This window comes from Coturnix japonica, chromosome 1 (genome assembly GCF_001577835.2).
Source record: "Coturnix japonica isolate 7356 chromosome 1, Coturnix japonica 2.1, whole genome shotgun sequence".
Lineage (NCBI taxonomy): Eukaryota > Metazoa > Chordata > Aves > Galliformes > Phasianidae > Coturnix > Coturnix japonica.
This window is the reverse complement of record NC_029516.1, coordinates 68,793,348-68,819,061: the sequence shown is the minus strand read 5'-3', so window position 1 is coordinate 68,819,061 and position 25,714 is coordinate 68,793,348. Positions and strand designations below refer to the sequence as shown.

Sequence of the window (25,714 nt, the reverse complement as noted above, 5' to 3'; positions counted from 1 at the left end):
TCAGGAATAGTTGTGACTGGAACAGGCTCCTGTGAAATCACATCCATCATGAGCAGAGTTAGCTTTGACCTGTTGGACTCTCATTACAGACCAGGGATCCCACTCTTTGGGAGGGTAGGTAACTTCTGAGACCTTGGAAAGTGTACTGTCACAGGAAACTCACTGGTTGTCAATGGTTTACAGACCGGTTCAGCCCAGAACCGTAACTAATGGGGTGGGGGTACCCACAGCCTGGGAAAGGGGGAAAGGGGAAGGGTAGGAAGATGGCCCTAAAAACAAAACAGGCTAAGAAACTCAAGGCGCTAATAGGTGAGTTCTATGTGACGATTAGATTGCTTTGCTGATGAAGATCTGCTGCCTCAAACAACTTACAACTCCCCATGCACATTTCCACATCCTTCTATTTTCTTCTTCTTCATAAGAAACATCCAGCCTGGCAAGGAAGAAGAGAGGGAAGGGTTTTTAGAACTCAGAAATGTTTTCTGTTTCTAGTTTAAAATCTGAAGTTTGTTTTTGCTTTACTAGGTGAAGCTGGTAGATGGTAACGATGCTCCCATTGCCAATGAAACTATCAAGATTTCTGTAAATGGAGACACATACAAAGGCAATTACACTACAGATGAGCAGGGACAATCCTGGTTTTCCATCAGTACTACTGCATTCACAGAAGCCTCCCTGGAAATCCGAGTGAGTGGCAGAACAGGGCAGGGGGTCTCAGATAAGCCTGTGTCTTTTTTGTTCAGCAGAGAAACTATGATTCCATAAGTCATCAGCCTTTCTTCCAAAAAGGAGATGAAGCAAGTTTTTTATGGCAGGTCACCTCTTTTCTCTGTCTCCTGTGCATGTCTTTCTATGTCTCTTTTTCTTTACCTTCATCTAAGAATGAGAAATACAGAACATAGCCAGAGTTTGCCCATTTGTACATTTATGTGATTTGTTACCTGGTTTTAAGTCAGCTGTGAACTTTTTATTCTTCTTTATCAGGCTGAATATAAACCTGAACTGAACTGTTATGACAGTGACTGGATCACGCCTTCATATGAGCATGCCATACGTAGAATAAGCCGGTTTTATTCCCCCAGTAAGAGCTTCCTCAAAATTGAGCCCAAGTCGGAGATGTTACGTTGTGGCTCCTCTGCAGAGATCCAGGTGCACTATATCTTCACACCAGAGGCCATTAAACAGCAGAGGAAAATTGTCATTTACTATTTGGTAAGAATCGTTTGTGGTTATTTTGATCCATGTCCATAGTAACTAAACAGTTGCTATGTGATTAGTTCTTAACCAGTTAAGGTGGAGGGAGGCTGAAACTGAAGGTATGAAGAGTAGCAGTTGGACTTAAATACATTTCCATAATGTTTTCCATGTTGTTTTCTGTGTCTTGATTTGGGTAGATTGTGTTTGATCAAGAACAGAAGAGAGACAAAATATTGATGTACAGAATATTGTCAAGACTCTCATTTCATAATACTCTTTTACCCCATTCCACTTTCTGGTTCCCATATGGTTACAGCTCAGGGACTAGCATTCTAAAAGAAGATGAAAGATGAACTGGAAATTTATTTCCTTCTCAGTCATTTGCTGCATATCTGACCACTGAAACTAAAGTAAGACATCTTGCTGCAGAATTGGAAAAGCTTGATAAATTTAGAGCTTTTCTTTTCCATAAATTAAATAGTGATGGAACATTCAGGATACCAAAGCAACTGGAATAAACTGTAACAAACTTGCATTGAGAGCCATCATTTGATTCAGTCCTGAGGGCAGAGAAGATAAACTAATTCAGCTGTGACTGAACAATGGTCCATGATTTTTGCATGGGAAAAGAGAAAGAATCAAATTCAAATAGTATTTTTTTCTTCCTAATTTTTTTTCCCTGGCTATTTCATTAAGTGATACTAACAGAAGAGATGAGATTTCTTCTAGCTGTGCAGATCTAGAAGAAATCAGGGGAACAAACACTTCTGTTCTGAAGGATTGTAAAAAACATCTGGGGGAGTTACAGGGGCTTATCTCAGTAAGATTACAGGAAAGAGAATTGAAAACTGTGGTAGTCATATCCATGTAATTTTTTTCAAGACTGTTAACCATAAATTAAAACATAGGATTCCTGTTTATCCTAGTAGCTTAGGAAAGATTATGTTAATTATACAGCAGGTTAACAGTCAGGGAACTTATATTTTATAGGTGTATAAGCCACATCTTGAAATTAACGTACAGTGGTATGACACAGATATCCCACATGGAGAATGGAATTATGCAGTAATTGTATAAAGAGCATTTTGGATTGTAACAAGGAAACTATTCCTCAAAATGAGAAAATTACAGGCAGCATTCAGGATGTTGTTTTAGACCTGGCTTCAGGTACTTTATTCAAGTACTTGTTGTTTACAGCCTGTTTTCTTCTATTCAAACTCTGTGTGAGTTATGGAAATAATCCTGATTCAGTTTTTCTCCATTCTGTTTCACAAAGCAAGTGAGAGTAAAGTGAGGACAATCTTTGATCATCAGTCTTTTCAAAAAGGTTAGAAAAGCGTGTTATCAACCAACAAACCTTTGTGAATCCAAGGCAAAGTGCATTTAAAACTGAAATATATGTGTAATGTATACAAAAGGGAAACTGACTCTGACTAATGAGGAAACACCAGTTTTTCAAGGAGGGAACATTTCTAGCTTAAAAAAATTAGTAAATCTGAGTCTGACTCTTGCTTAGCATCCTCTTTGCTCAAAGTTGTTACTACTATTCATACTCACAAATCCTACAGCCTACCCAGTGAACATTCATTTTTCTTCATCACCACCAGCAGTGATTATAGGAATCTTTCTCTGTTACATAGGTGATGGCCAAGGGCAGAATTATGTTAGCAGACACCTATGACCTGACTGTGGATCCTGGAAATGGTGAGCAGAAATATGAATTTTTAGCACCTGCTATGAGATGGAGGATAGGAGGATAAAGAGAAATCATTTCAGTTCAAACATTTTTTACAAAATTGAAGAACATTATGACATTTTAAAAGAATTAAGTATTTTGAATTGGTTTTGTTTTGTCCAAATTCTTCCTGTTGCTGTGCTTTAGACCAAAATGTTTCAAAGATATACAGAAAATACACAGGTATTTTTTTTCTCAAACCAATGCTTTCCTGCTGATCAGTGTAATCAATTCTTACTGTGAGCATAATGTTGTAAGATCCACAGGTGAGTGGGAAGATGTGTCTCCTATTCCTTCTTTCTCTCATTCTTATTTATCTTTGGGGATGTTATTTCTCAATTATAAACATGAAAACGTATGTATGTATGCTCCAACGAGTGCACATAATTTTGTATGCATAAATGTCTATGGATTACACATTTGAGTGATTGAGACTGTCGGTGTTGTATCTTTAAAAGTCTTTTGACCAGGGAAACCATTTTGGAAGTCTATGAGGATTTGCACTACAGTGGGAATAAACTGTATGCAGAACTAAAAGATCTTGGTTGCTACAAGATGTGATGTTGTGGGAGAGTGTTTGAAAATTCTGCTTCCCCACTAGTTGTAGTAACTAAACTAACACCAAGAGATTTTCTATCACCTATATACAAACTGTGAAATGAAACTCAGACCCGGCTAGAAAGATCCTTTCAATATAAAGGAGCATTTCCCACTGTAGCTGGGGTGATAGTTTGGTATGCAGGTAAATACTAGCTTAGGAATAACTTTATGGAATTTTTCTTTCAGTCATGCTGCAGCCTTGACTCTGCCACTCACTACAACTCTTCCTAATTTCTGTGTTTGATCTTTTTGTGTCACCTATTGTTTTGTAGACTGCAGGAAATCTTGGAGCTTGAGGAATTAAGGGGTTAGGAACACTGGAAGGTAATGCTGGATGATAGCTGGGGAGGATCCAGAGGGCATGTTGAGGCCCACCAAACATCTCATTTGGCTATTATGTAATCACTATCACAGAGTGAATGCAGATATCTTCAGCAATAAGCATAGACTTAAGTCATATTAGTATTCATGCTCCTAACTAAAATTGTTCAACACAAGTAAACTTGACTTCTTTATATTGAGAAGACAAATATACTGGCTGGAACATCTTGTTATATAGCTTAGTACTTCTTCTTTCTTGTAGCTTATGGGATATTCCAGTTGATCTTACCTGTTGAGGTGACAATTGCTCCCCTGGCACAGATGCTTGTGTATACCACTTCACCCAGTGGAGAAGTCATTGCTAGTACAGCAGAATTCCAGGTTGAAAGTTGCCTTCCCAATAAAGTAAGTAAAATCAGGATTTCTGTTTGTCTCATGGCCATAAGTTCAGTAATTTTTTCCATCATAGAGGCAGAATTCACAATGGACTCATGAACTGATTTCATCAGACACTGACTGAGGTATAGGAACTAATATTCAGAAGAGGTTACAAAGCCATGACTACAAAAGTGGAGGAAAACATAATAAGACAACCATGGGTCATTATGAATGACACTGGTAGAAGCTGAATATATTAGAAGAGTTGTAGAGCATTAGCAGAACTCAGTTCACAAAACTAGATATTTCAGTATCAAAGAGCGTGTAACAGCATCTGGAAAACTGGCTGCTTTAACTTACTTCTGGGGTTGCAGGTCAGCTTGAGTTTTGTACCCAAGGAAGATCTTCCTGCCTCCAACACAAGCCTGAAACTCCATTCCTCACCAAGGTCCCTGTGTGCCCTCCGTGCTGTAGACAGGAGCGTTCTCCTCATGAAGCCTGAAAATGAGCTCTCGCTCAGCTCTGTAAGTCTTTGCTATTTCTAGTAGTAAATAATACAAAAATTAACTAGGTACTTATTAACATCAGGATGGACATGAGGCCATGTATTTTTATATCTGCATTCACCATAACTGGATTTAGTAGCCTAAAGGCTATTAGTTTCTGTGTCCCTGGCCACGTTTTTACCTGGTTGTTTGCATTTTCCAAGGTGTATGACCTTCTCCCACTCAAGGAACTCCGGGGCTATAGCTTCAATGACTACTACTTGGAAGAAGAAGATGTAAACCCCTGTGTGTCACTTGACAACATATTACTAAATGGATTCACCTATATACCCATTTCTCCTGATGGTGAAGGTGATGCTTATGACATTCTCAAAGTAGGTACCAGACTGATTTTTCTTCTTTATTCCTTTCTAGAGTAGATCTTTTTGAATAAAGTTTGCTGTGAGCTTGCTAATCTGCAATAGCCAGGCACAGTCACTGCCTCTGTATAGCCCATTCCTACTACCGAAGTGCTCCTCTGAGCCATTAAAACCTTGAGGGATCTCCTCAATGATAGTGCAGAAGCCTGTGAATGGGCTTAAATAAGGAAACAGTCATGAATAGTGGCCTAATAACAGAAATCCTTTCCTCAGTCATACAAGTTCTCTATCTGGTGTAGATAGTGGTTTAATAAAGTTCCAGTTACTGTAATAACCTACAAAAATATCCATCTAAAGAGTCCTGCATGTAATTTTTTGGGTACTTTCAATCCAATGTTTTTCACACATCATTTCACCAAGACAGATATACCCAAGGCAGACCATGGTCTTATAATCTTTTCATCTAATCATGTCAGGATTTAGCCTTGGGAAGAAAATATCACGATAAAACTTCAATAATGTGGGTTGAACCAGCCTACTTAGCATCTATATGCGAACCGTTACTGTTCTGACCAATTGTAGATACATCTATGTTTGACATTATAAATAGTTTAATTTCAAAAGCCTATTTGCTTCTTTATTGCTTTTTTCTTTTTGTTTAACAGCTGCTGGGCTTAAAAGTCTTCACTAGCAACAAGATACATAAGCCTGAAGTCTGCCAACATCACACAGCACTTATGATGGAAAGGAGTTACAGTGGTTCTAGTAAGTAGACCTGTTTCATTTTATCTCCAGACAACTACCTAAAATTTACCATCATGCTTCTTTCTTCTCCTCTACTTCTTTGAATATTAATTACACTAGAACAATCAAATTCTGCACTAAGATATGTCAGCTTAATTCAGGATCATTTCCTTCTGGATTCAGTCCTGAAATACGAAACTGATACACCTTATCCTCACCTAAACAGATATGTCTGGTTAAGACTTTGTATTGTAGAGACATGCTAGGCTTTACAGCAACGATCCCATAGAAACTAAGACCATCATCTATGCTGGATGGACTGCCAAGAATGAAGTGTAGGCTTTGTTCCACCAGATCAGGGTTGGGTTCACCTATAGAAATATAAACAATGACAGTCTCTACTTCTAGGTAGTTACATTCTAATAATAACTAGGGAAATAACTGTGACGAAATTAGGCCAAGGTAATGAGGAGGTGATATGAATTTGTGGGCTGATATGTTGTGCTGAGGGTGGGAAAACTTTATTCTGTTTTCAGTACACCCATTAATATGATTTCAAGAGTCTGTGTAGGTCATTTCACTTCTTTGCAGCTTCAGTGACTGCAAAGACAGAAAAAAACATATTACTTTTTTTCCTAAGTGACTGTTTTTTTACATTTTCCCTAAATAACTAGGTTGTAATTTTTTTATTGTTGTATTTATTTATTCTTTTTTTTTTTTTTTTTTTTTTTTGTGGTACATTAGTTCAACTACTAATACAAACTCTTTGGTCTCAAGGAATCTTCTAGTCATAACAGACCTGATCCTCTCATTTGAAATGCCAGATCTGTCTTCAGAGTATGGCCTAAAACTACTGTGCACTAGGATAGGAAATAAAGTTTTCTGAGACCAATGGAAAGCATTTCATAAGGCACAGCACTATGAAACACAGTCAGAATTAGTCTCCCTACTCTGGAACTACTTATTTCCTTGTACCTTGAGATGTAAATATTCAGCTCACAAGAATTTTAGATGGGGAAGGGAAGGATAACTGTAACTGCAGTTTCTGGCCATGTATAAATACAATTCACTAAATGAAATTTAATAAAGTATATGCAACTATAATATCTGGAGGCAGTGAGTTCCACACCTGATTTCTTTAGTGCCACGGAAAGGTACTCTCAGTGGCCTCATTCCAATCAACTCATTTGGTGTTCCTGGACTTGCTGGCAGTGGAACAAGACTGATCATCCCCTCAGAATCTCAGAAACTTTAGGAAATATTGAAATGACAGAAGAACAATACATTCGTTTCCAGTGAGTTGATGTGAGGCTAAGACTGTAGTACAGGGAATGCTCTGTTCAGTTCCAAATAGAGGCAGTTCAGAGTTTGAATCTGTGACTTTTTTCATGATCAAATTATCCAAGTTGTTATTTCAGTGTTATAACTTTATCAAAGAATAAACACTAACTGGAAACTTGATTAGAATGGAGTTTGACGTATCTTTTCCTGTAACAAATTTTATAGTCAGTGCATTGCAACTCCTTGATGAATCAGACTATGCGATGTTAGAAGGGATGGATGACGACAGTCCAAAGGAGACGATCCGGAAGTACTTCCCTGAAACATGGATTTGGGACATAGTTTCGGTGAAGTAAGTGTTTACAGGAATTGGGACAAAACCTCAGAAGACAGTTAAGCTTCAGTAAAAGTGTCATATTTTGGTGAGGGAATATTTTTCTAGATAGAGGGATTGTTCAAAGATGCTAAGTGCAGAATGTATTGGGAAAACGTGCAAAAACCAGTGCCCTTACCCCAGCTGGTCAGGAATTTCCTGTCAGTAGTTACTGTTCATTAGGCTGAGAAAAAAGATAGATGATCTCCAGAATACAACTGAAACCTTGCTCTCTGTCTCTCACCAGCTCTGAGGGAAATGCTGAACTAGATGTGACCATTCCTGATACCATCACTGAATGGAAAGCCAGTGCATTCTGCATGTCCCCAGACACAGGCTTTGGCCTGTCACCAACAGTGTCCGTCAGAGCCTTCCAGCCTTTCTTTGTAGATCTCACCCTGCCTTATTCTGTAGTGCGTGGTGAGGCCTTCACACTGAAAGCCACTGTTTTCAACTACCTGAAAGCCTGCATCAGAGTAAGGAAGATTTAAATCCTTCTCCATATCTCTACCTCCTTGTATATTTTTTGCTTGCACTTAGCCTTCTTGCTTATCTTATCTTAGGCCCCTCCCTCCCCAAAATTCTTGTGCTATACTTTCAATGTACTTGAAGTGCTGGAATACAACTCCAGCTTCCTGCTCCTTTGCTGCAGAAGAAGTAGGCACTGCTGTTATTTCCTAGCACTCTGTGTTCTCCCTTTCTCTAAGACCATTCCTTGATTCCACCTCTCTACAAATGGCAGGTCAGCGTGATTCTGGCTCAGTCTACTCAATTTCTGGCTACTCCAGTGGAAAAGGAGGAAGACTCTCATTGTCTCTGTGAGAACGGGAGGAAAACAGTGGCTTGGCTGGTGACACCCAAATCTCTAGGTAAAAGTCAAAGAATGCTGGAAACTGCAGTGCAGAAAACTGTGCTGTTCTCCCATTCTGTGACCTGAAGTCAGCGCTACAGTTTCTTGGAAAATACTGCAGCTGCATCTATCATCTGAGGTGTTGCAGGGGGTGAAGCCTGGTAGACTTACAGTGTCCAAGGCCATGTCTAGCACTAAAAGAAACATCATCAAATCTTGCAGCCCTTGGGCAACATCTGCTGAAGTTACAGGCGTTGCTGGCTGGCAAGGATATTTTATCAGCTCCATCCCTCTCAGAGATTAGACGATTGCACTGTGAGACTCTCACAATTTGCTTTTCCTGTTGTTGCATGTTGTGATAGCAGTCATGGTGTGAATGCAGAGTAGCAGACTGCTAAACGCCATGGGGCTAGTGAGGCCAACCAATATGGTGCTCTTATATTCTGAGTAACAGCACCAAAATATGGTCACCATTTGGTGGCAGTGCAGCTCACCTGCTCTGGGATTTGTTCTGATACAGATACCTGAGCTTCCACGCGGGAAAGAAGCTGGGTCCATCTGTGATGGGCCTTTAGGCTGAAAACTCCCAGAAATGGCAGCAGCTCCCACTGCATAGTGCTGGTAGGCAGGATTGACTGACTTGTTTCCTCCAGGGCTGGTGGAGTTCTTGGTGAGCGCTGAGGCCCTGCAGAACCAGCAGCCATGTGGAAACACCATAGTGGAGACCCCTGAGAAAGGGCGGAAGGACACGGTCATCAGGCAGCTGCTGGTGGAGGTATGCGAGCTGTGTGCAGGGGAAGGCTGGAGCTGACTCACAAGCTAGGCACATTTAACAGAGCTCTGTGTGATGAGAGCATGGTGTGATTGATACTGCGGCCTTACGTTGTACTTGGCAGGAATGCATGAAGTCTGTAGGTTACCAGCTGTGCAACATATCTCCCTCTACTCTATATTTTAAAACTTCCTCAACCCCTACTGTAAAAGAACTCCTAGTCCAATTCACCCTTCCCCATATCTGCTTCATGTTGCCTCCTATTTTAGAACACTGTCTTCACAGCTTTATCCAGTAGGTTTGCCCGTCAGCACATGCTGTCTCTCTGTTAGTTGAGTAGCCAAGCAAACTGCCTGTTATGCTGAGTGTTATGCACCTTCATTTGGGAACCAGGGTGAAGGTGGGGAATTCAAAGTACCTGTGGAAGTTAGATACCTGAATAATAGTCTCCCCTCCAAACTCTAGATACTATAACATAAACATGTTAAAATTTCATAGCTTATCTGTTTTCCATGGCCGATACAAGGTGGTATGGAATGAAACATTATGTGGCAGTACTGTATAGTTTATTATAGGAAGATGCTATGCCTTTGAATCATATGCAATTCCATGTCAGATGTCATTTTGTCACATTGCTTCTCTATAGCCATCTGTTGCATGGCAACAAAATGCAGTGGAATACTGGTGGGAAAATTCAGCCTCTACTGCCATACCACCAACATCCTGACATAATGGACCAACCTTATAAAATAGGAGGCATTACATTTGGGGCAGCCATAGTCATGGATTATTATGCCAAGTGCTGTAGCTTGACAGAAACATGTGATGTTCTTAACGTTATTCTCGTAAAACAGCCCAATACTTGCCTGTGTTGTATCAATGGCATCACCAGATATTACAGTACCCAATTTCCCTTTCTGTTCTCAACTGATGTTTTTCATCAAGTGTCTGCTGCTTATGATCAGCAGCACTGCAGACAACTTCTGAGCAGCCCTCTAGAGGTGCCTTGGACTTCTGCTAACAAAAGCACTTACTGTAATGTTGCAGCCCCTTTAATTGCATCTGTATGCCTCACTGCATACCGACAGTCCTGCACTTTTGTTACTCTCCTTTTCCTGTTTTCCCACTAATTTAGGTTTATGGATGTTTTATTTGGATTGATATTTCAGAGTTCATTCTTTATGTTTCAGGGAGTGTTTGTGACCATCTCTCCTACTCCAGTCCATTCACTTTTCACTTACTTATTCCTCTGCCCTTGTCAGGCATTTCTCATACATGTCTGTGTTTCCTTCTCAATAACTTCTCACTTCTCATATTTTCTTTCATCCCACCCAAGCCTGAAGGAGTTGAGAAGGAAACTGTTCAGAACTCCGTGCTCTGTTTAAAAGGTAAGTTGTTCCCTCCCTGTCCTCTCCATTTGTTTCTGTGTGGGTGACGTGCTTGGAGGAAGAAGATAGCACTGCCCTACCGTTTTCCAGATTGGCTGATGTTTTACAGATATCATTTTACAAATGGATATAAGGGGTAATGAGACAAGATGCCACTCTCTGAGTAAACCACTACGTTATTCAAATTTCTTCAAAACTTATTCAAGCCAGATGTTGCTGGGATAGTCTTTCATAAAAGGCTACGGAATGAGTTCTGAAATTTGTAAAATATACAAATGGGGAAGTTTGTGCTTGTACCGCTTGCATTTTTTTATTTGAATTCACTTTCTATTATGTGAAATATGGCTTACAACAATTATCTTTAATATATTTTAGTAGTACTTGTGGTACTACTCATTAAGTTAGGGACAAGTCCTGGCTGACCAACCTTCTCTGGCCTTCTATGGTGGCACAACTGCCCAGAAAGGTGTGGTGGATGCCCCATTCCTGGAGACATTCAAGGTCAGACTAGACCAGACTGTGAGCAACCTGATAGTGCTGTAGGTATCCCGATTCGCTGCAGCGGAGTTGGACTAGATGACCTTTAATGCCTTTAATGATCCCTTTCAACTCAGTCGCTCGTATGATTCTAGATAATCAGAACAGGACCCTTTAATTGGGATCCAGAGACAACTTTGTTTATAGCAACAAATGAAGGGAAGAGGAAACTTTTCTGATGTTGCACTGAAGCCTCTTCCATTATGTCTTTCTGATGTTCCATCCTCTGAAGGCCCTGCGCCTTGCATTAAGTTTGGGACTGCACTGAAGCTGTTTCATCTTTGTTTCTCTCAGGAGAGTCTGTGAAAGAGAAGTTTTCTCTGTTGCTTCCGTCAGATGTGGTACAAGACTCAGGCAGAGCATATTTCTCAGTGCTAGGTGAGTGATCTGCCTGGGAAGGATGTGCTTGGAGAAAGAAATGTGCTGTTTCTGCCCATCTGCTTGACTCTGTTGGCCTCCTACCTCTCACACAGATTCTTCTCCTGGTTCCAAGCGCACTTCATTCCTGCCTTTCATTTCTTCTGTCTTCTGTTCTTCTTTGTCCTTTCCCTGCATCTCATTCTGTTCTGGTGTCACTAATAGTGCCCAATCCGTTGACTTATTACCCTCCTTTTTTTAAAAATAAAATTTTTATTTACTGCCCCTGATGTTGCTTCAAGGTTTGTATCAGGATCATTATCAATACAGATTTTTCCTCTGCCATCTCCTCCATTTTTCTTTAGATCCCTCTGACTTTGGCAGCTAACACTGAATTTCATTAATATCTCTCTTCTATTCCCTGTTCCCTAGGTGACCTCATGGGCACCGCCACACAGAACCTGCACCAGCTACTCCAGATGCCGTTTGGTTGTGGCGAACAGAACATGGTCCTGTTTGCACCCAACATCTATGTCCTGGACTATCTGAACAAGACAGGACAGCTGAGTGAGGAGGTCAGATCCAAGGCCATCAGATACTTAGTGAGCGGTGAGTTGAATGTGACTTTTGCTTCTGCTCAGAACTTTTGCGGAACTTGACTGGCTTGCTTCTGTCAGGTGCTGGCCAGATACAGAAAGACAGCTGGTCTCTTACTCAGGTGGTCTCTTCTATATGCCAGGGAAGCCCTTCCCAAGTCTTTTTTCTTTTCTCTGTTTCTTAAGCATTAAAGTTCCTAGGCGTTTCACCCACTTTTCTCTGCTCCTGAACAGAACTGGAATGCAGTCCACAAATACCAAGTGACCTGCTGCAGTGGCTTGTCCACTGTTGTTAATGTGTCCTGCCTGCCTTCTGAAGAAAGGCAGATACTACATCTTTTGCAGTATAAGCAGTCTATGGAGTTGGGAGTGTATTTACTAGGACAGGACCAACCCGTTTCTCTGTTTTGCTGTTGCTGATGAAGCTGCTTTTCTCTTCTCCCCCGAGTTGTTCAGCAGATGTTCTTTGAGTATTGCTTGAACTCGTTGTAGGTTATCAGAGGCAGATGAACTACAAGCACCCAGATGGCTCTTACAGTACCTTTGGACCACGTTATGGCCAAGTGGGGAACACCTGGTGAGATTTCAGTGTCGTCTGTTCCTCCTCTGTGTGCTCTTTCTCAGCTGCACAGCTATGACAAATACCACCTGATGGTAAACAGGAAACACAGTTGTAGACTGCGTAGCTCAGACTTTTCTGAGCTGGTGTGGGCCCCGTGCTGCTTCTGAAGTGAGGAAGGAGGTTGTGTCAGCCAGTTATGTAGCTGAAGCATTTCCTCCCACATTGTAACTATCAGGCCTATGATGGACAAGACAGACAGACAAAAACAAACCAGGGAAAAAGGGAGAAGGGATTTCACATCCCAAATGAAGAAAGCTGAAGAGTTGCAGTGGCAATTCCATTTAAGCTTTCTGCATTTTCAGGTTTAGGTAACGATAAGATTGGACAATTTAATCACCTTGCTTATGGTCTCTGAAACCGTACTCGTGTGCTTAGAATAACTGTCCTCTCTACACGCCTAGTTTCTTTTTTCCAATAACTGCTTTGTAAATGCTCTTCTTATGTGTTGCACTTTATCCACATATGTGGGAATTCTGGGAAATCCCTGAAGTATGAATACCTGGAGAGAGAGACCTGCCAGCAGACCATTAGTTTCCATGGACTGATTCTTTCTTGCCATTCTGACCATTACTCTCATAGAGATGTTGAGCTAATTGGCATGCAATACTCTACTTTTGGTTATTTATTTATTTATTCAAAGACGTTTGTTTGGATACAGATTTACAATCTTTGTGCTCAAAACCATAGCCTCAATGCAACAGGATCATAGGGTTATGTGGGCCAAGAGGCAGACAGGAAACCAAGGCAAGAAGCAGGGTTTGGGCAGATTCTTTGACGTGAAGATGTACTTCTTGTCTGACTAATTGACCTGCAGATGCCAGAGCCCCTTTTCCTTCTTCCAGACAAGTGATGTGCGTGTGTGCTCTGTCGAATGGGACAGATAGCAGGCCTGCACAAGGCCACTCACTGTTCTTTCTCCCTTACAGGCTCACAGCCTTTGTCCTGAAGTCCTTTGCCCAGGCCAGGTCTTACATCTTCATAGATGAAAAACACATCCAGGACGCTTTGATCTGGCTCAGTCAAAATCAGAAGGAGAACGGCTGCTTCCGCAGTTCTGGGACGCTCCTGAACAATGCCATGAAGGTAGCGTGTCTTCCTAGTTGCTTCTTAGTGGGGCTGGCACTTGATCCTAAATCAAATGGTTGCAGCTGAGCCTCTTGAGCACAAAGGCCCCTTAGGAATTCCTATATCAGTGTCAAGAACTAAGGAGCCAGAGGGCGTTTTGTGTGACTGATGTGACAAGAAGGAGAATCAAGGCAAATCATAAGTGGCGCGCTATGATCAGCAACAGGGAAGATACAAGCTAAGGGTCTACAATACAGAATAAAGTATATGCACTTTAGATTGGTAGAAAAATGAATATGAGAAAATATGTGGAATAAGCATCTGCTTTTATGTCTCCCTGCAGGGTGGAGTGAACGATGAGGTAACACTGGCAGCCTACATCACTATCGCACTGCTGGAGATTCCTCTGCCTGTAACTGTATGTGTCACCCGAGTCACAGCTGGTACTAATACCTGCCTCACTAGACCCCTACAGATAATTAGGCAATTAGGACCCTACATATAATTTGAAAGATGAAGTTCTGTCTGGATACACTTTCTATCTGTTTAAGTCCAAGATGGACTGACACCTTTTCTCTGCTTTCCTCCCCTGTCCAATACTGTCACTTATACAAACATTTTTCTTCACCTTCTTCTAAGTTCTTTTCTGGAGTACCCTGCTTTTGCTCGTTTTAAAGTACTCTGTGGATTAACAGTGAGTTAAATAATATTTAAATTTCAGAAATGCCCCAGATGGGTTTTCTACATTCATATAAAAAACAACAACAACAACAACAAAAACCAAACAACTCCTTTTGTGTCAGAGTTGTACATGTCTGTTAGTTGACTAGTATGGGCTTACTGTGCTGATGCAATCTGTAATGCAGGGTAAGTCAGGCAGTGAATACTTCCATAGGCAGAAGAATTGGACCTTGCTTCAAACTTTCAATATCCAAAATCATTGAACTGCTGGCAAAAATCTTGGTCAGAAGATGTTTCATAGAAAAGAAAGGTACAAAATAAAGAGCACTCTTTGGTTACTCATACGTCATGTAAGAAAGCAGACTTGGAGGGAAGGGGAAAACACAATGGTACCATATATATCAGACACTGTGGTAGGGTTGTAAAGGGTCTACAGGTACCATGCAGTTCCTGTTGTTCTAAGATGGACTTCAGTATGACATCTTGCTGCCTGGTCTTAGTGTCTCCATCTCCACAGCACTCGGTGGTGCGGAACGCTCTGTTCTGCCTGGAAACGGCAGGAAATGGGAAAGAAAACCACGTGTACACCAAGGCACTGCTGGCATATGCCTTTGCCCTGGCAGGGAAGGAGGAGAAACGGAAGGCGATCCTTGGCTCTCTTGAAAAGGAAGCCATCAAAAAGGGTGAGTGCTCTTGGTGGGACACTGCTTTCTTCCAGCCCACAGACCTTACCTCTACCTCTGATAAAATGGCTTTTGTTGGTAGGGAAATGAGACTGTGGGATGGCTCCTGTGCATGGGGAAAAGTGTAGGGAGAGGAAATGCTTGTGCAAAGGGGTTGTGTTTTTGACAGCTCCCTGTGGGTGCCCAGTCCTACCCCACTGTTCCGAAGGATTAATTCAGCCATTTCATCCCCTAGGACAGGTACAAGCTGGGGGCTCTATCCTCCCCACTGGTCAGTAGCAGGTCGGTAACTCCTTTGCAAGAAACTGCTCCTAATTCCTTGCTGTCTTCTCTACATGCACCCGGCCTCCTGTGAAGATGGGTCTGTTCACTGGCAGCGGCCTGGGAAAGAGCCAGAAGCTGATCTCCCGTACTACCGCTACAGAGCTCCCTCTGCTGAAGTGGAGATGACGTCCTATGCGCTCCTTGCTCACCTCACCACACAGCCAGCACCTTCACAGGAGGAGCTATCGTCTGCATCTCTTATTACAAAGTGGATCATTGGTCAGCAGAATCCCAATGGAGGCTTCTCCTCCACCCAGGTAAGCAGCAGTTTCCCCCCTGTGACCTCCCGTATCGGTATCAGGAGAGTGCCAGAGACCAAGGTGGGAGCGCAGTAAGGTTAAGACAAGTGGGGACTGTACCCCTGCATTATAGCATCTGCCACAGCTACCAGGTTCCCAAGGTGCTAGTATGTCAGGTAGCACCACAGGGAATGACTGGTATGTTGATTACGTGACCTGGCTTATTTGACCCAGTGGGTGAGAATGCTAGTGACACAAATGGCACTGCAGTTTGGAGCTCCCACCATAGTGGGTGTGTGAATGCAGTTGCTGCTTTTCCTCGAGGAGAACAGGTGAAGGCCGCACAGAGCTTCACAACAGAAAATTCAGGAATACGTGACTGCTGTGCAGAGGATGTGGGAAGAAAATGGAAGCCTGCAAAAGCTGGTCTTTCCATCTGAGCATCTCTCTTAAGGCCAGAGAAAGTCGAGAATGGAGGAGGGGGTGCCTGCAGACAGCAAAGGGTGGGCTGTGGGAGAACAGGATGTGGAACAGCCAACAGGGCTAACTAACCTGGCTATGGGTGTCGGGACCTGGCTCTTGCAGGACACAGTTGTGGCTCTGCAAGCCCTCTCCCTGTACGGAGTTTCCACCTATGCCAAGAGTGGAGCAGCTTCCAAAGTGACCCTGCACTCCGGAGGGGACTTCCAGCAAGACTTCCACGTGGATCCCTCAAACCGCCTGCTGCTCCAGCAGGTGCCTTTGCCCCAGGTGCCAGGGGAGTACAGCATAGAGGCGTCTGGCAAAGGATGCGTCTACCTGCAGGTGAGAGTGGTGGGAAAAGTGCCGTCCTAGGTGGAGAGCCCTTTCTCAGGCAGGAGTCAGGGGGAGGGTAGAAGCGATAAGGAAGAGGGGGAGGAATGCAAGGGAAAGCTCTGGGAGAGACTGGAGAAGAGGACCTGTGTGGAGAATGGAGCGGGAGGGAAAGAGGGAAAGAGCCTTGACTGTTGAGGGGCTGTGAGAATGGGGAAGGGAGAGAGCTGGGCAGGCAGATGATGATCTCTTTTACGTGCTGAGAACACATACACACGCATCTGCTGGCTCTCCCGTAGACAAGCCTGAAGTACAACGTGCAGCCCAAGCAGGAGAGCGCACCCTTCCTGCTGCTTGTACACACGAGCCCAGAGACATGTGAGGATGCCAAGGCTCATAAGGTCTTTGACATAGGCATAAACGTCAGGTGAGTCCCTCTTTGGTTTGAGCCCTCCTGAGTAGCCAAGGGAGCTGGAGGAGGTTTGTTGGTGCAGGGTGAGCCAGTCTGGAAGGGGCAGGGAGGCCCGCTGGAAGGAGGGCTGGAAGCAGCTGGGCTGGGAGGAGAGGCTGTAGAGGCAGGAGATGTCCTCTAAAGGAGAAGTTGTGCAGGGAGCAAAGAGCTGGGCTACCGAGGGGTGGCACAGATGACAAGCAAAGTGTGATGGGCTGGAGAAGGAGGTGCTGGCTTGACAGGAAGTGGTGAGGTGTCAAGGGTTACAGGAAAAGTGGAAGTGCCCCAGATTTGACGCGATGTGCTCTGAATCTCTGTGGCTTGGTTCCTTAGTTACACGGGTGAGCGCAACGTCTCCAACATGGTGATTATCGATGTGAAAATGCTGTCGGGATTCATCCCTGTCAAGTCCTCAGTGAGGAAGGTAGGAGCCCGTGTGAATTGTTTGTCTGAGGATACCTGCCCTTTCAATTTATCACCCAAACCACGTTCAGTTTCTCCTTTATTGTTAAGAAATCTTGCAGTTGTCTGTGTCTTTACTACGGGCCGGAAGAATGGCAACAACCTGAACCCGCCAATGGCAACCAAAAAAGGGAAGCCAGGGCAAGAACTTTCCCTTCAAAACCGAACGGAAGCCAAGAACGCGCCACCAATCTGTGTGAAACAGACTGTGTCATTTTTTTTTCCTTTGGACAGACGATGGCTTATCTCTGAGTTCAGATATCTTGCTGAAAACATTGTCCATATGTATCACATTCAAAAGCAATACTGGTTTCTTTTCCTTCGGCTGATCTTACCCTGTGGTTTATAGCTTGTCTTGTAATTGTTTAAGCCTCTGGTCCCTTTTTGAGATGTTGAGCAAGTGTGTTGCCCTGGAAAAGAGGCAGAGATGATAACACACTGCAGAACTAGCAAGCCTGAAAGAATGTATTGTAATTGAATCCTCCCACTGCTGTGTTTGGATTAATGATCAGCCCCTGCTGGAGCTGTGTAGTACTTAATCTGCAAGGCTGTTGAAGGGAAGACTCGGGGACCATTAGTGCCTAATGGTGCACCAAGGAGTTGGTTCCACAGTGCAGCCCTAGTCATTGCTGTCAGTACTCCTGGTGCTTTATCCAAAGTGTGTCCCATCCATTGGGCTGTGAAAGTGGCACGAGCAGACCACCCTCAATATAATAACAGCTTTGTCTTGTTTTTCCAGCTGGCACACCACCAAGGTATTGAGCGTACAGAGTTGAGTACCAACCATGTCTTAGTGTATCTGGAAAAGGTGAGTCTCTGTTTGGGGCTGGGATGGGACAGAAAAACACAAGCACTGGGGACATTTGGCCAGCCAAGGCAAAAGACTTGGGTCTCAAAACTGTCTTGGGACTGATTAAAAATAGGAATGAATCTTATACTGACTTTTGCTGACATCAGAAGGTGCCAGTACCTTCCTCACAGCCCTCAATATGTTTTTCCTCTGGGCCTGCATACAAATCAGCCTTCCCTTGCCCTGCCCACCAGACACGAGCTCCCCCCGGTGTGCAGAAAGGCCCCAGGGTTTTCTCCCTTGTCTCTCAGCCAGACCTGCTGATGGACACACTCACATGCACACACGCCCAGAGCCCAGTGCTGGCAGCAAGAGCACTGGTGGCGAGCGTTCAGTGAGGAGACAGCAGGAGAGACCAGGGCAGGCAGAGAGCAAGCACTGAGCCTCCATCACTTCCTTTTCCCAGCTGAGCAACATAACCGTGAGCTTCTCCTTCACGGTGGAGCGGGACATCCCTGTGCAGAGCCTGAAGCCAGCTCAGGTGAAGGTGTACGATTACTATGAGACAGGTAAGTGTGGGGCTGAGGATGTCCCGGGGACTGACTGTGGGGAGCTGGATTCATGAAGGTGCCTGGGAGCTATGCAAACCCACAGCTGTCCCTGGCACTTGTCTCTCTGCACTCCTGGTAGAGGGACCTCTGACAATCCTGCTCTCTGCTTCTATTTTTCAGACGAATTTGCCATACAGGAGTACAGTGCTCCCTGCACCACAGGTAGGGTACCTAGGATAAAATGGACTATCGCAAATTATTTTGAACGGAAGCCTTTTGCAAACCTTAGTTTTTTTCAGCCTACATATAGTCTCTGAGCTCATCTTTACCATACCTACAGCAGGCTTGAGTCATACCGTAGTACAGAGGGGGAAAATTATGCTGGCCACTCCATGTCATATTTCATTTTATTCACTGAGACTGTGAATCCCAATGTTATTGCCCTAAGTCACACAGAGACACTTGTCTTTTCCTTCACATGTTTCACATTGTATGAATAAGACTGATGTCTTCCTTGGGACGTAACACTGTGCTCAGCCTTTGCATATACAGAATGCAGAGAAGTCATCCGGGGTTCTGGGTATTGCTTCACTGGGAATTCTCTCTCACTCTGTCCTTTCCCCACCTGCAGACAAATCTGAACCGGGAAATGCCTGAAGAATACATCTGAGCCCTGATGGATCAGCTGACTTTTTTCTGCTGTTAGTAGTCTACCTTAATGAGTCCTCGAAAACGTTACACATGAGGATACGTCAACGCCAAAACAGAGCAATACAATACAAATAAATAAAGTCTTGATCCTCCCCATCTGCCTCTGGCCTTATTTTTTGTTAGCATTACTCATCTCTCTTCTCGTCCACATTTTGGTGCAGCGCTCGGAGGTTTAGATAGAGCCTTCCATGCCAAGACAGTGTTTGGCAAGTCCTTGGGAATACCAGAAGGTAGGCAGCTTTGGGCAGTGAGAGGGCATGTCATCATGCTTGCCGGTTCTTTAGGAGGAATGGGATTTCCACCTAATCCATTATGCATCATCTCCCTGCCTATAAATGCAAGTGTTCTCTGTGATATAATTAATTGCTGGACATAAGCCTCCCTTCTTATACCTCCTCTCATTCCACAGTGAAATGGGTTCTACGCAATAGGAGGACAGCATAGAACTTGTTCAGTCCGGCTTCTCAGGGCAGACCAGAGAGAAGTGGCAGGAAGACCTGTGAAGGAAAGTCTGGTACTGAAGACATTACCCACTGGTTTCTAAACAGCTGAAGTGAAATCATGTCAGACTTGTGAACTTATCAGCATCGTTATTTAGAATTACAGTCAAGAACTACATGATGGGAATAACCAGGTTAGGAGATGAGCTGCTGGAAAGTAGAAGGTCCTAGGTGTTCCTGTACAGCCTCTGATTACAGAGCCCAGAACAGAACACAGCCTCACCAGGACAGAGTAATTCTCTAGGATGAGATCCTCCCTCAACTTCCTGGCCACTCTCTTCTTAATGCACAACAGCATACCATCAGCCTTCTTAGCACTGAGGCACACTGTTGGCTCATGGCCAACCAGAACACCCAGGTCCTTTCCCTTTCCAGCAGGTCATCCCCTAACCTGGTTATTCCTATCCGGGTAAAGCACCCTACACTTGCTCTTGATGGACCTTGTATGATTCATCTTAGCTCAACTCCCCAGTCTGTCCAGGTCTTGTTGAATGGCACCACAGCCATCTGGTATGTCAGCCACTTCTCTCAACTTTGTATTGGCAGCAAACACATACTGTTCTGTGATTCTGTAATTGGAGGTTGTTGTGGAGATGCAAATTTCTGTTTGATATTCTAATCTACATATGTAACTTAAAAGAGGAATTCAGCCATTTTATGAACTCCTTTTTATAGGCTTCCTTTAGGTACTGAGAAGCTGCTATGAGGTCACCAGTTGGCCTTTATAACTCCTGTCCCTAATTCTAATCCACAGGCTCTTAACTTGTTCTTGACTGTTCCTCAGAAGGAGAAACCTAAATAACATGGTTCTCCTTCTACATTAGCTGACATTCTCTACCAAACTCCAGTATCTCCACATATTATAAACACATCTAGATTTAAAAAATGTATGTCTGGAGCGGATCAGTGGCTCCAGGGCAGTGGCTCTATGGGTAAACAGAATTCCAGGGTATTTGTCACATCAGCCCAAATTACCCAGAGATTGGCCCAAGGGTCAATCCTGTGAATTGCTGATACTCCTATCAGGAGGCCCAACAGGACCAGCATGGTGCCAGGGATGTGCTTTTGTCCATCACGCTGGGACCCACTGTGGCCCATGATTGATGGAAACACAGGCATAACCCTGTCCCATGAATAATAACGATACCAGCCCTTTCCAAACCCCAGTGAGGGACCTGGATAGACTGGATCGATGGGCCAAAGTTAATGGCATGCGTTTCAATAGGACCAAGTGTTGGGTCCTGCATTTTGGCCACAACAACGACAGGCAACCCTACAGGCTTGGGGAGGTATGGCTGGAAAGCTGCCTGATGGAAAAGGACCTTGGTGTGCTGATGGACAGTCGGCTGAATATGAGTCAGCAGTGTGCCCAGGAGGTCAAGAGGGCCAATGGCATCCTGGCTTGTATCAGGAATGGTGTGGTGAGAAGGACAAGGGAAGTCATCCTGCCCCTGTACTCGGCATTGGTGAGGCCACACCTTGAGTACTGTGTTCGGTTTTGGGCACCTCAGCACAGGAAAGACATGGAGGTACTGGAGCAGGTCCAGAGAAGGGCAATGAGGCTTGTGAAGGGCTTGAAAAATCAACCCTATGAGGAGAGGCTGAGGAGGCTGGGGCTGTTTAGTCTGGGGAAAAGGAAGCTGAGGGGAGACCTTATTGTCCTCTTCCAATATCTGAAAGGTGCTTACAGTGAGAGTGGGGCAAGTCTCTTCTCACTGTTAACAAGTGACAGGACTAGTGGAAATAGACTCAAGTTGTGCCAAGGTATGTTTAGATTGAATGTTAGGAAACACTTCTTTACAGAAAGGGTAGTTAAGTACTGGAATGGGCTCCCCAGGGAGGTGGTTGAATCTCCATCCCTGGTGTGTTTAAGAGCCATTTGGATGTGGTGCTCGGGGATATGATTTAGCAGAGGGTTATTAGAGTAAGGGTATGGTTAGGCTGTGGTTGGACTTGATGATCTTCGAGTTCTTTTCCAATCTGGGTAGTTCTATGATTCTATGATTCTAGTTGTTGGATCGTGATACAGCACTGAAACCCCTTGGGTAGCTGTGTATCTGTCCACCAAATCTTGGAGGTGTACTACAACGGTAGGATCTGCACTATAGCCCTGAATATTCAGGAAATGGGGTGAAAATAGTGCCATAATGAGTTTCTCCTGCAGGTCCTGTATTTCCAGATATTTCTCTATCTGCCCCTACAGGAGTTGATGGGCTCTTCTATGATAGCTTTCCCAGGTGGAGAGTGGGGTATCCCTGTAACATGCTCCACCCCCCGTGTTTTAAGGAAAATGGCGCATTCTCTCCCAAGCGTACCCAGGACTGTTGTCGGACTTTATTCGTTGTGGCACCCCCATTATAGCAAAGCATGCTGTGAGATGTTTGCACACATGCAGCCCTCTTTCTCCAGAAAGAGCAATGGCCCACAGAAGCCCTGAATATGTGTCTATAGAGACATGTACATACTTTAGGCAACCAAAAGATGATTACAGTTCCTCTCTGATTTCACTTCAGCTGTTTAGAAACCAGTAGGTAATGTCTTCAGTAACAGACTTTCCTTCACAGGTCTTCCTGCCATTTCTCTCTGGCCTGCCCTGTGAAGCCGGACTTAACAAGTTCTATGCTGTCCTATTGCGTAGAACCCATTTCACTGTGGAATGAGAGGAGGTATATGAAGGGAGACTTATGTCCAGCAATTAATTATATCACAGAGAACACTTGCATTTATAGGCAGGGAGATGATGCATAATGGATTAGGTGGAAATCCCATTCCTCCTAAAGAACCGGCAAGCATGATGACATGCCCTCTCACTGCCCAAAGCTGCCTACCTTCTGGTATTCCCAAGGACTTGCCAAACACTGTCTTGGCATGGAAGGCTCTATCTAAACCTCCGAGCACTGCACCAAAACGTGGACGAGAAGAGAGATGAGTAATGCTAACAAAAAATAAGGCCAGAGGCAGATGGGGAGGATCAAGACTTTATTTATTTGTATTGTATTGCTCTGTTTTGGCGTTGACGTATCCTCATGTGTAACGTTTTCGAGGACTCATTAAGGTAGACTACTAACAGCAGAAAAAAGTCAGCTGATCCATCAGGGCTCAGATGTATTCTTCAGGCATTTCCCAGTTCAGATTTGTCTGCAGGTGGGGAAAGGACAGAGTGAGAGAGAATTCCCGGTGAAGTGATACCCAGAACCCCGGATGACTTCTCTGCGTTCTGTATATGCAAAGGCTGAGAACAGTGTTCCGTCCCAAGGAAGACTTCAGTCTTATTCATACAGTGTGAAACATGTGAAGGAAAAGACAAGTGTCTCTGTGTGACTTAGAGCAATAACATTGGGATTCACAGTCTCAGTGAATAAAATGAAATATGACATGGAGTGGCCAGCATAATTTTCCCCCTCTGTACTACGGTATGACTCAAGCCTGCTGTAGGTATGGTAAAGATGAGCTCAGAGACTATATGTAGGCTGAAAAAAACTAAGGTTTGCAAAAGGCTTCCGTTCAAAATAATTTGCGATAGGCCATTTGATCCTAGGTACCCTACCTGTGGTGCAGGGAGCACTGTACTCCTGTATGGCAAATTCGTCTGAAAAATAGAAGCAAAGAGAGAGAGCAGGATTGTCAGAGGTCCCTCTACCAGGAGTGCAGAGGGACAAGTGCCAGGGACAGCTGTGGGTTTGCATAGCTCCCAGGCACCTCCATGAATCCAGCTCCCCACAGTCAGTCCCCGGGACACCCTCAGCCCCACACTTACCTGTCTCATAGTAATCGTACACCTTCACCTGAGCTGGCTTCAGGCTCTGCACAGGGATGTCCCGCTCCACCGTGAAGGAGAAGCTCACGGTTATGTTGCTCAGCTGGGAAAAGGAAGTGATGGAGGCTCAGTGCTTGCTCTCTGCCTGCCCTGGTCTCTCCTGCTGTCTCCTCACTGAACACTCGCCACCAGTGCTCTTGCTGCCAGCACCGGGCTCTGGGCATGTGTGCATGTGAGTGTGTCCATCAGCAGGTCTGGCTGAGAGACAAGGGGGGAAACCCTGGGGCCTTTCTGCACACTCGGGGGAGCTCGTGTCTGGTGGGCAGGGCAGGGGAAGGCTGATCTGTATGCAGGCCCAGAGGAAAAACATATTGAGGGCTGTGAGGAAGGTACCGGCACCTTCTGATGTCAGCAAAAGTCAGTGTAAGATTCATTCCTATTTTTAATCAGTCCCAAGACAGTTTTGAGACCCAAGACTTTTGCCTTGGCTGGCCAAATGTCCCCAATGCTTGTGTTTTTCTGTCCCATCCCAGCCCCAAACAGAGACTCACCTTTTCCAGATACACAAGGACATGGTTGGTACTCAACTCTGTACGCTCAATACCTTGGTGGTGTGCCAGCTGTAGAAACAAGACAAAACTGTTATTATATTGAGGGTGGTCTGCTCGTGCCGCTTTCACAGCCCAATGGATGGGACACACTTTGGATAAAGCACCAGGAGTACTGACAGCAATGACTAGGTCTGCGCTGTGGAACCGACTCCTTGGTGCACCATTAGGCACTAATGGTCCCCGGGTCTTCCCTTCAACAGCCTGGAAGATTAAGTACTACGCAGCTCCAGCAGGGGCTGATCACTGGTCCAAACACAGCAGTGGGAGGATTCAATGACAATACATTCTTTCAGGCTTGCTAGTTCTGCAGTGTCTTATCATCTCTGCCTCTTTTCCAGGGCAACACACTTGCTCAACATCTCAAAAAGGGACCAGAGGCTTAAACAATTACAAGACAAGCTATAAACCACAGGCTAAGATCAGTCGAAGGAAAAGAAACCAGTATTGCTTTTGAATGTGATACACACGGAAAATGATTTCAGCAAGGTATCTGAACTCAGAGATAAGCCATCATCTGTCCAAAGGAAAAAAAAATGACACAGTCTGTTTCACACAGACTGGTGCACAGTACTGGCCTCCAGTCAGGTGTGAAAGGAAAAGTACTGCACATGCCTCACGTGTGTAGATGACAATGGCAGGATCAAGATGATGCCAATCCTACAGCCCCGTAGTAAAGACACAGACAACTGCAAGATTTATTAACAATAAAGGAGAAACTGAACGTGGTTTGGGTGATAAATTGAAAGGGCAGGTATCCTCAGACAAACAATTCACACGAGCTCCTACCTTCCTCACTGAGGACTTGACAGGGATGAATCCCGACAGCATTTTCACATCGATAATCACCATGTTGGAGACGTTGCGCTCACCCGTGTAACTAAGGAACCAAGCCACAGAGATTCAGAGCACATCGCGTCAAATCTGGGGCACTTCCACTTTTCCTGTAACACTGGACACCTCACCACTTCCTGTCGAGCCAGCACATCCTTCTCCAGCCCATTACACTTTCCTTGTCAGCTGTGCCACCCGTTGGTAGCCCAGCTCTTTGCACCCTGAACAGCTTCTCCCCTAGAGGACATCTCCTGCCTCTACAGCCTCTCCTCCCAGCCCAGCTGCTTCCAGCCCACCTTCCAGCGGGCCTCCCTGCCCCTTCCAGACTGGCTCACCCTGCACCAACAGACCTCCTCCAGCTCCCTTGGCTACTCAGGAGGGCTCAAACCAAACATGGACTCACCTGACGTTTATGCCTATGTCAAAGACCTTATGAGCCTTGGCATCCTCACATGTCTCTGGGCTCGTGTGTACAAGCAGCAGGAAGGGTGCGCTCTCCTGCTTGGGCTGCACGTTGTACTTCAGGCTTGTCTACGGGAGAGCCAGCAGATGTGTGTGTATGCGTTCTCAGCACGTAAAAGAGATCACCATCTGCCTGCCCAGCTCTCTCCCTTCCCCATTCTCACAGCCCCCCAACAGTCAAGGCTCTT

The 25,714-nt window shown here is 44.5% G+C and overlaps 2 protein-coding genes across 2 annotated transcripts in view; one reads left to right on the top strand and one right to left on the bottom strand.

Annotated features, from left to right (window-relative positions):
* A2M (alpha-2-macroglobulin) overlaps nucleotides 1-19,461 on the top strand; it is a 35,047-nt gene extending 15,586 nt beyond the window's left edge. The window contains exons 10-36 of the mRNA XM_015872263.2: nucleotides 5-114; nucleotides 526-687; nucleotides 985-1,212; nucleotides 2,838-2,901; nucleotides 4,116-4,258; nucleotides 4,606-4,755; nucleotides 4,941-5,111; nucleotides 5,762-5,861; nucleotides 7,347-7,473; nucleotides 7,742-7,970; nucleotides 8,237-8,363; nucleotides 8,998-9,119; nucleotides 10,453-10,504; nucleotides 11,336-11,419; nucleotides 11,831-12,007; nucleotides 12,487-12,571; nucleotides 13,543-13,699; nucleotides 14,025-14,099; nucleotides 14,880-15,045; nucleotides 15,403-15,626; nucleotides 16,194-16,412; nucleotides 16,700-16,827; nucleotides 17,185-17,275; nucleotides 18,053-18,121; nucleotides 18,570-18,672; nucleotides 18,835-18,876; nucleotides 19,286-19,461. Of these exons, the coding sequence (XP_015727749.1) occupies nucleotides 5-114; nucleotides 526-687; nucleotides 985-1,212; nucleotides 2,838-2,901; nucleotides 4,116-4,258; nucleotides 4,606-4,755; nucleotides 4,941-5,111; nucleotides 5,762-5,861; nucleotides 7,347-7,473; nucleotides 7,742-7,970; nucleotides 8,237-8,363; nucleotides 8,998-9,119; nucleotides 10,453-10,504; nucleotides 11,336-11,419; nucleotides 11,831-12,007; nucleotides 12,487-12,571; nucleotides 13,543-13,699; nucleotides 14,025-14,099; nucleotides 14,880-15,045; nucleotides 15,403-15,626; nucleotides 16,194-16,412; nucleotides 16,700-16,827; nucleotides 17,185-17,275; nucleotides 18,053-18,121; nucleotides 18,570-18,672; nucleotides 18,835-18,876; nucleotides 19,286-19,311 (3,431 nt within the window). The 3' untranslated portion in view covers nucleotides 19,312-19,461. The remainder of the gene's footprint in view (nucleotides 1-4; nucleotides 115-525; nucleotides 688-984; nucleotides 1,213-2,837; nucleotides 2,902-4,115; nucleotides 4,259-4,605; nucleotides 4,756-4,940; nucleotides 5,112-5,761; nucleotides 5,862-7,346; nucleotides 7,474-7,741; nucleotides 7,971-8,236; nucleotides 8,364-8,997; nucleotides 9,120-10,452; nucleotides 10,505-11,335; nucleotides 11,420-11,830; nucleotides 12,008-12,486; nucleotides 12,572-13,542; nucleotides 13,700-14,024; nucleotides 14,100-14,879; nucleotides 15,046-15,402; nucleotides 15,627-16,193; nucleotides 16,413-16,699; nucleotides 16,828-17,184; nucleotides 17,276-18,052; nucleotides 18,122-18,569; nucleotides 18,673-18,834; nucleotides 18,877-19,285) is intronic.
* Nucleotides 19,462-23,778: 4,317 nt separating this feature from the next.
* LOC107318431 (alpha-2-macroglobulin-like) overlaps nucleotides 23,779-25,714 on the bottom strand; it is a 16,447-nt gene continuing 14,511 nt past the window's right edge. The window contains 6 exon segments of the mRNA XM_032441159.1: nucleotides 23,779-23,833; nucleotides 23,835-23,953; nucleotides 23,956-24,000; nucleotides 24,174-24,242; nucleotides 25,020-25,110; nucleotides 25,468-25,595. Of these exon segments, the coding sequence (XP_032297050.1) occupies nucleotides 23,794-23,833; nucleotides 23,835-23,953; nucleotides 23,956-24,000; nucleotides 24,174-24,242; nucleotides 25,020-25,110; nucleotides 25,468-25,595 (492 nt within the window). The 3' untranslated portion in view covers nucleotides 23,779-23,793.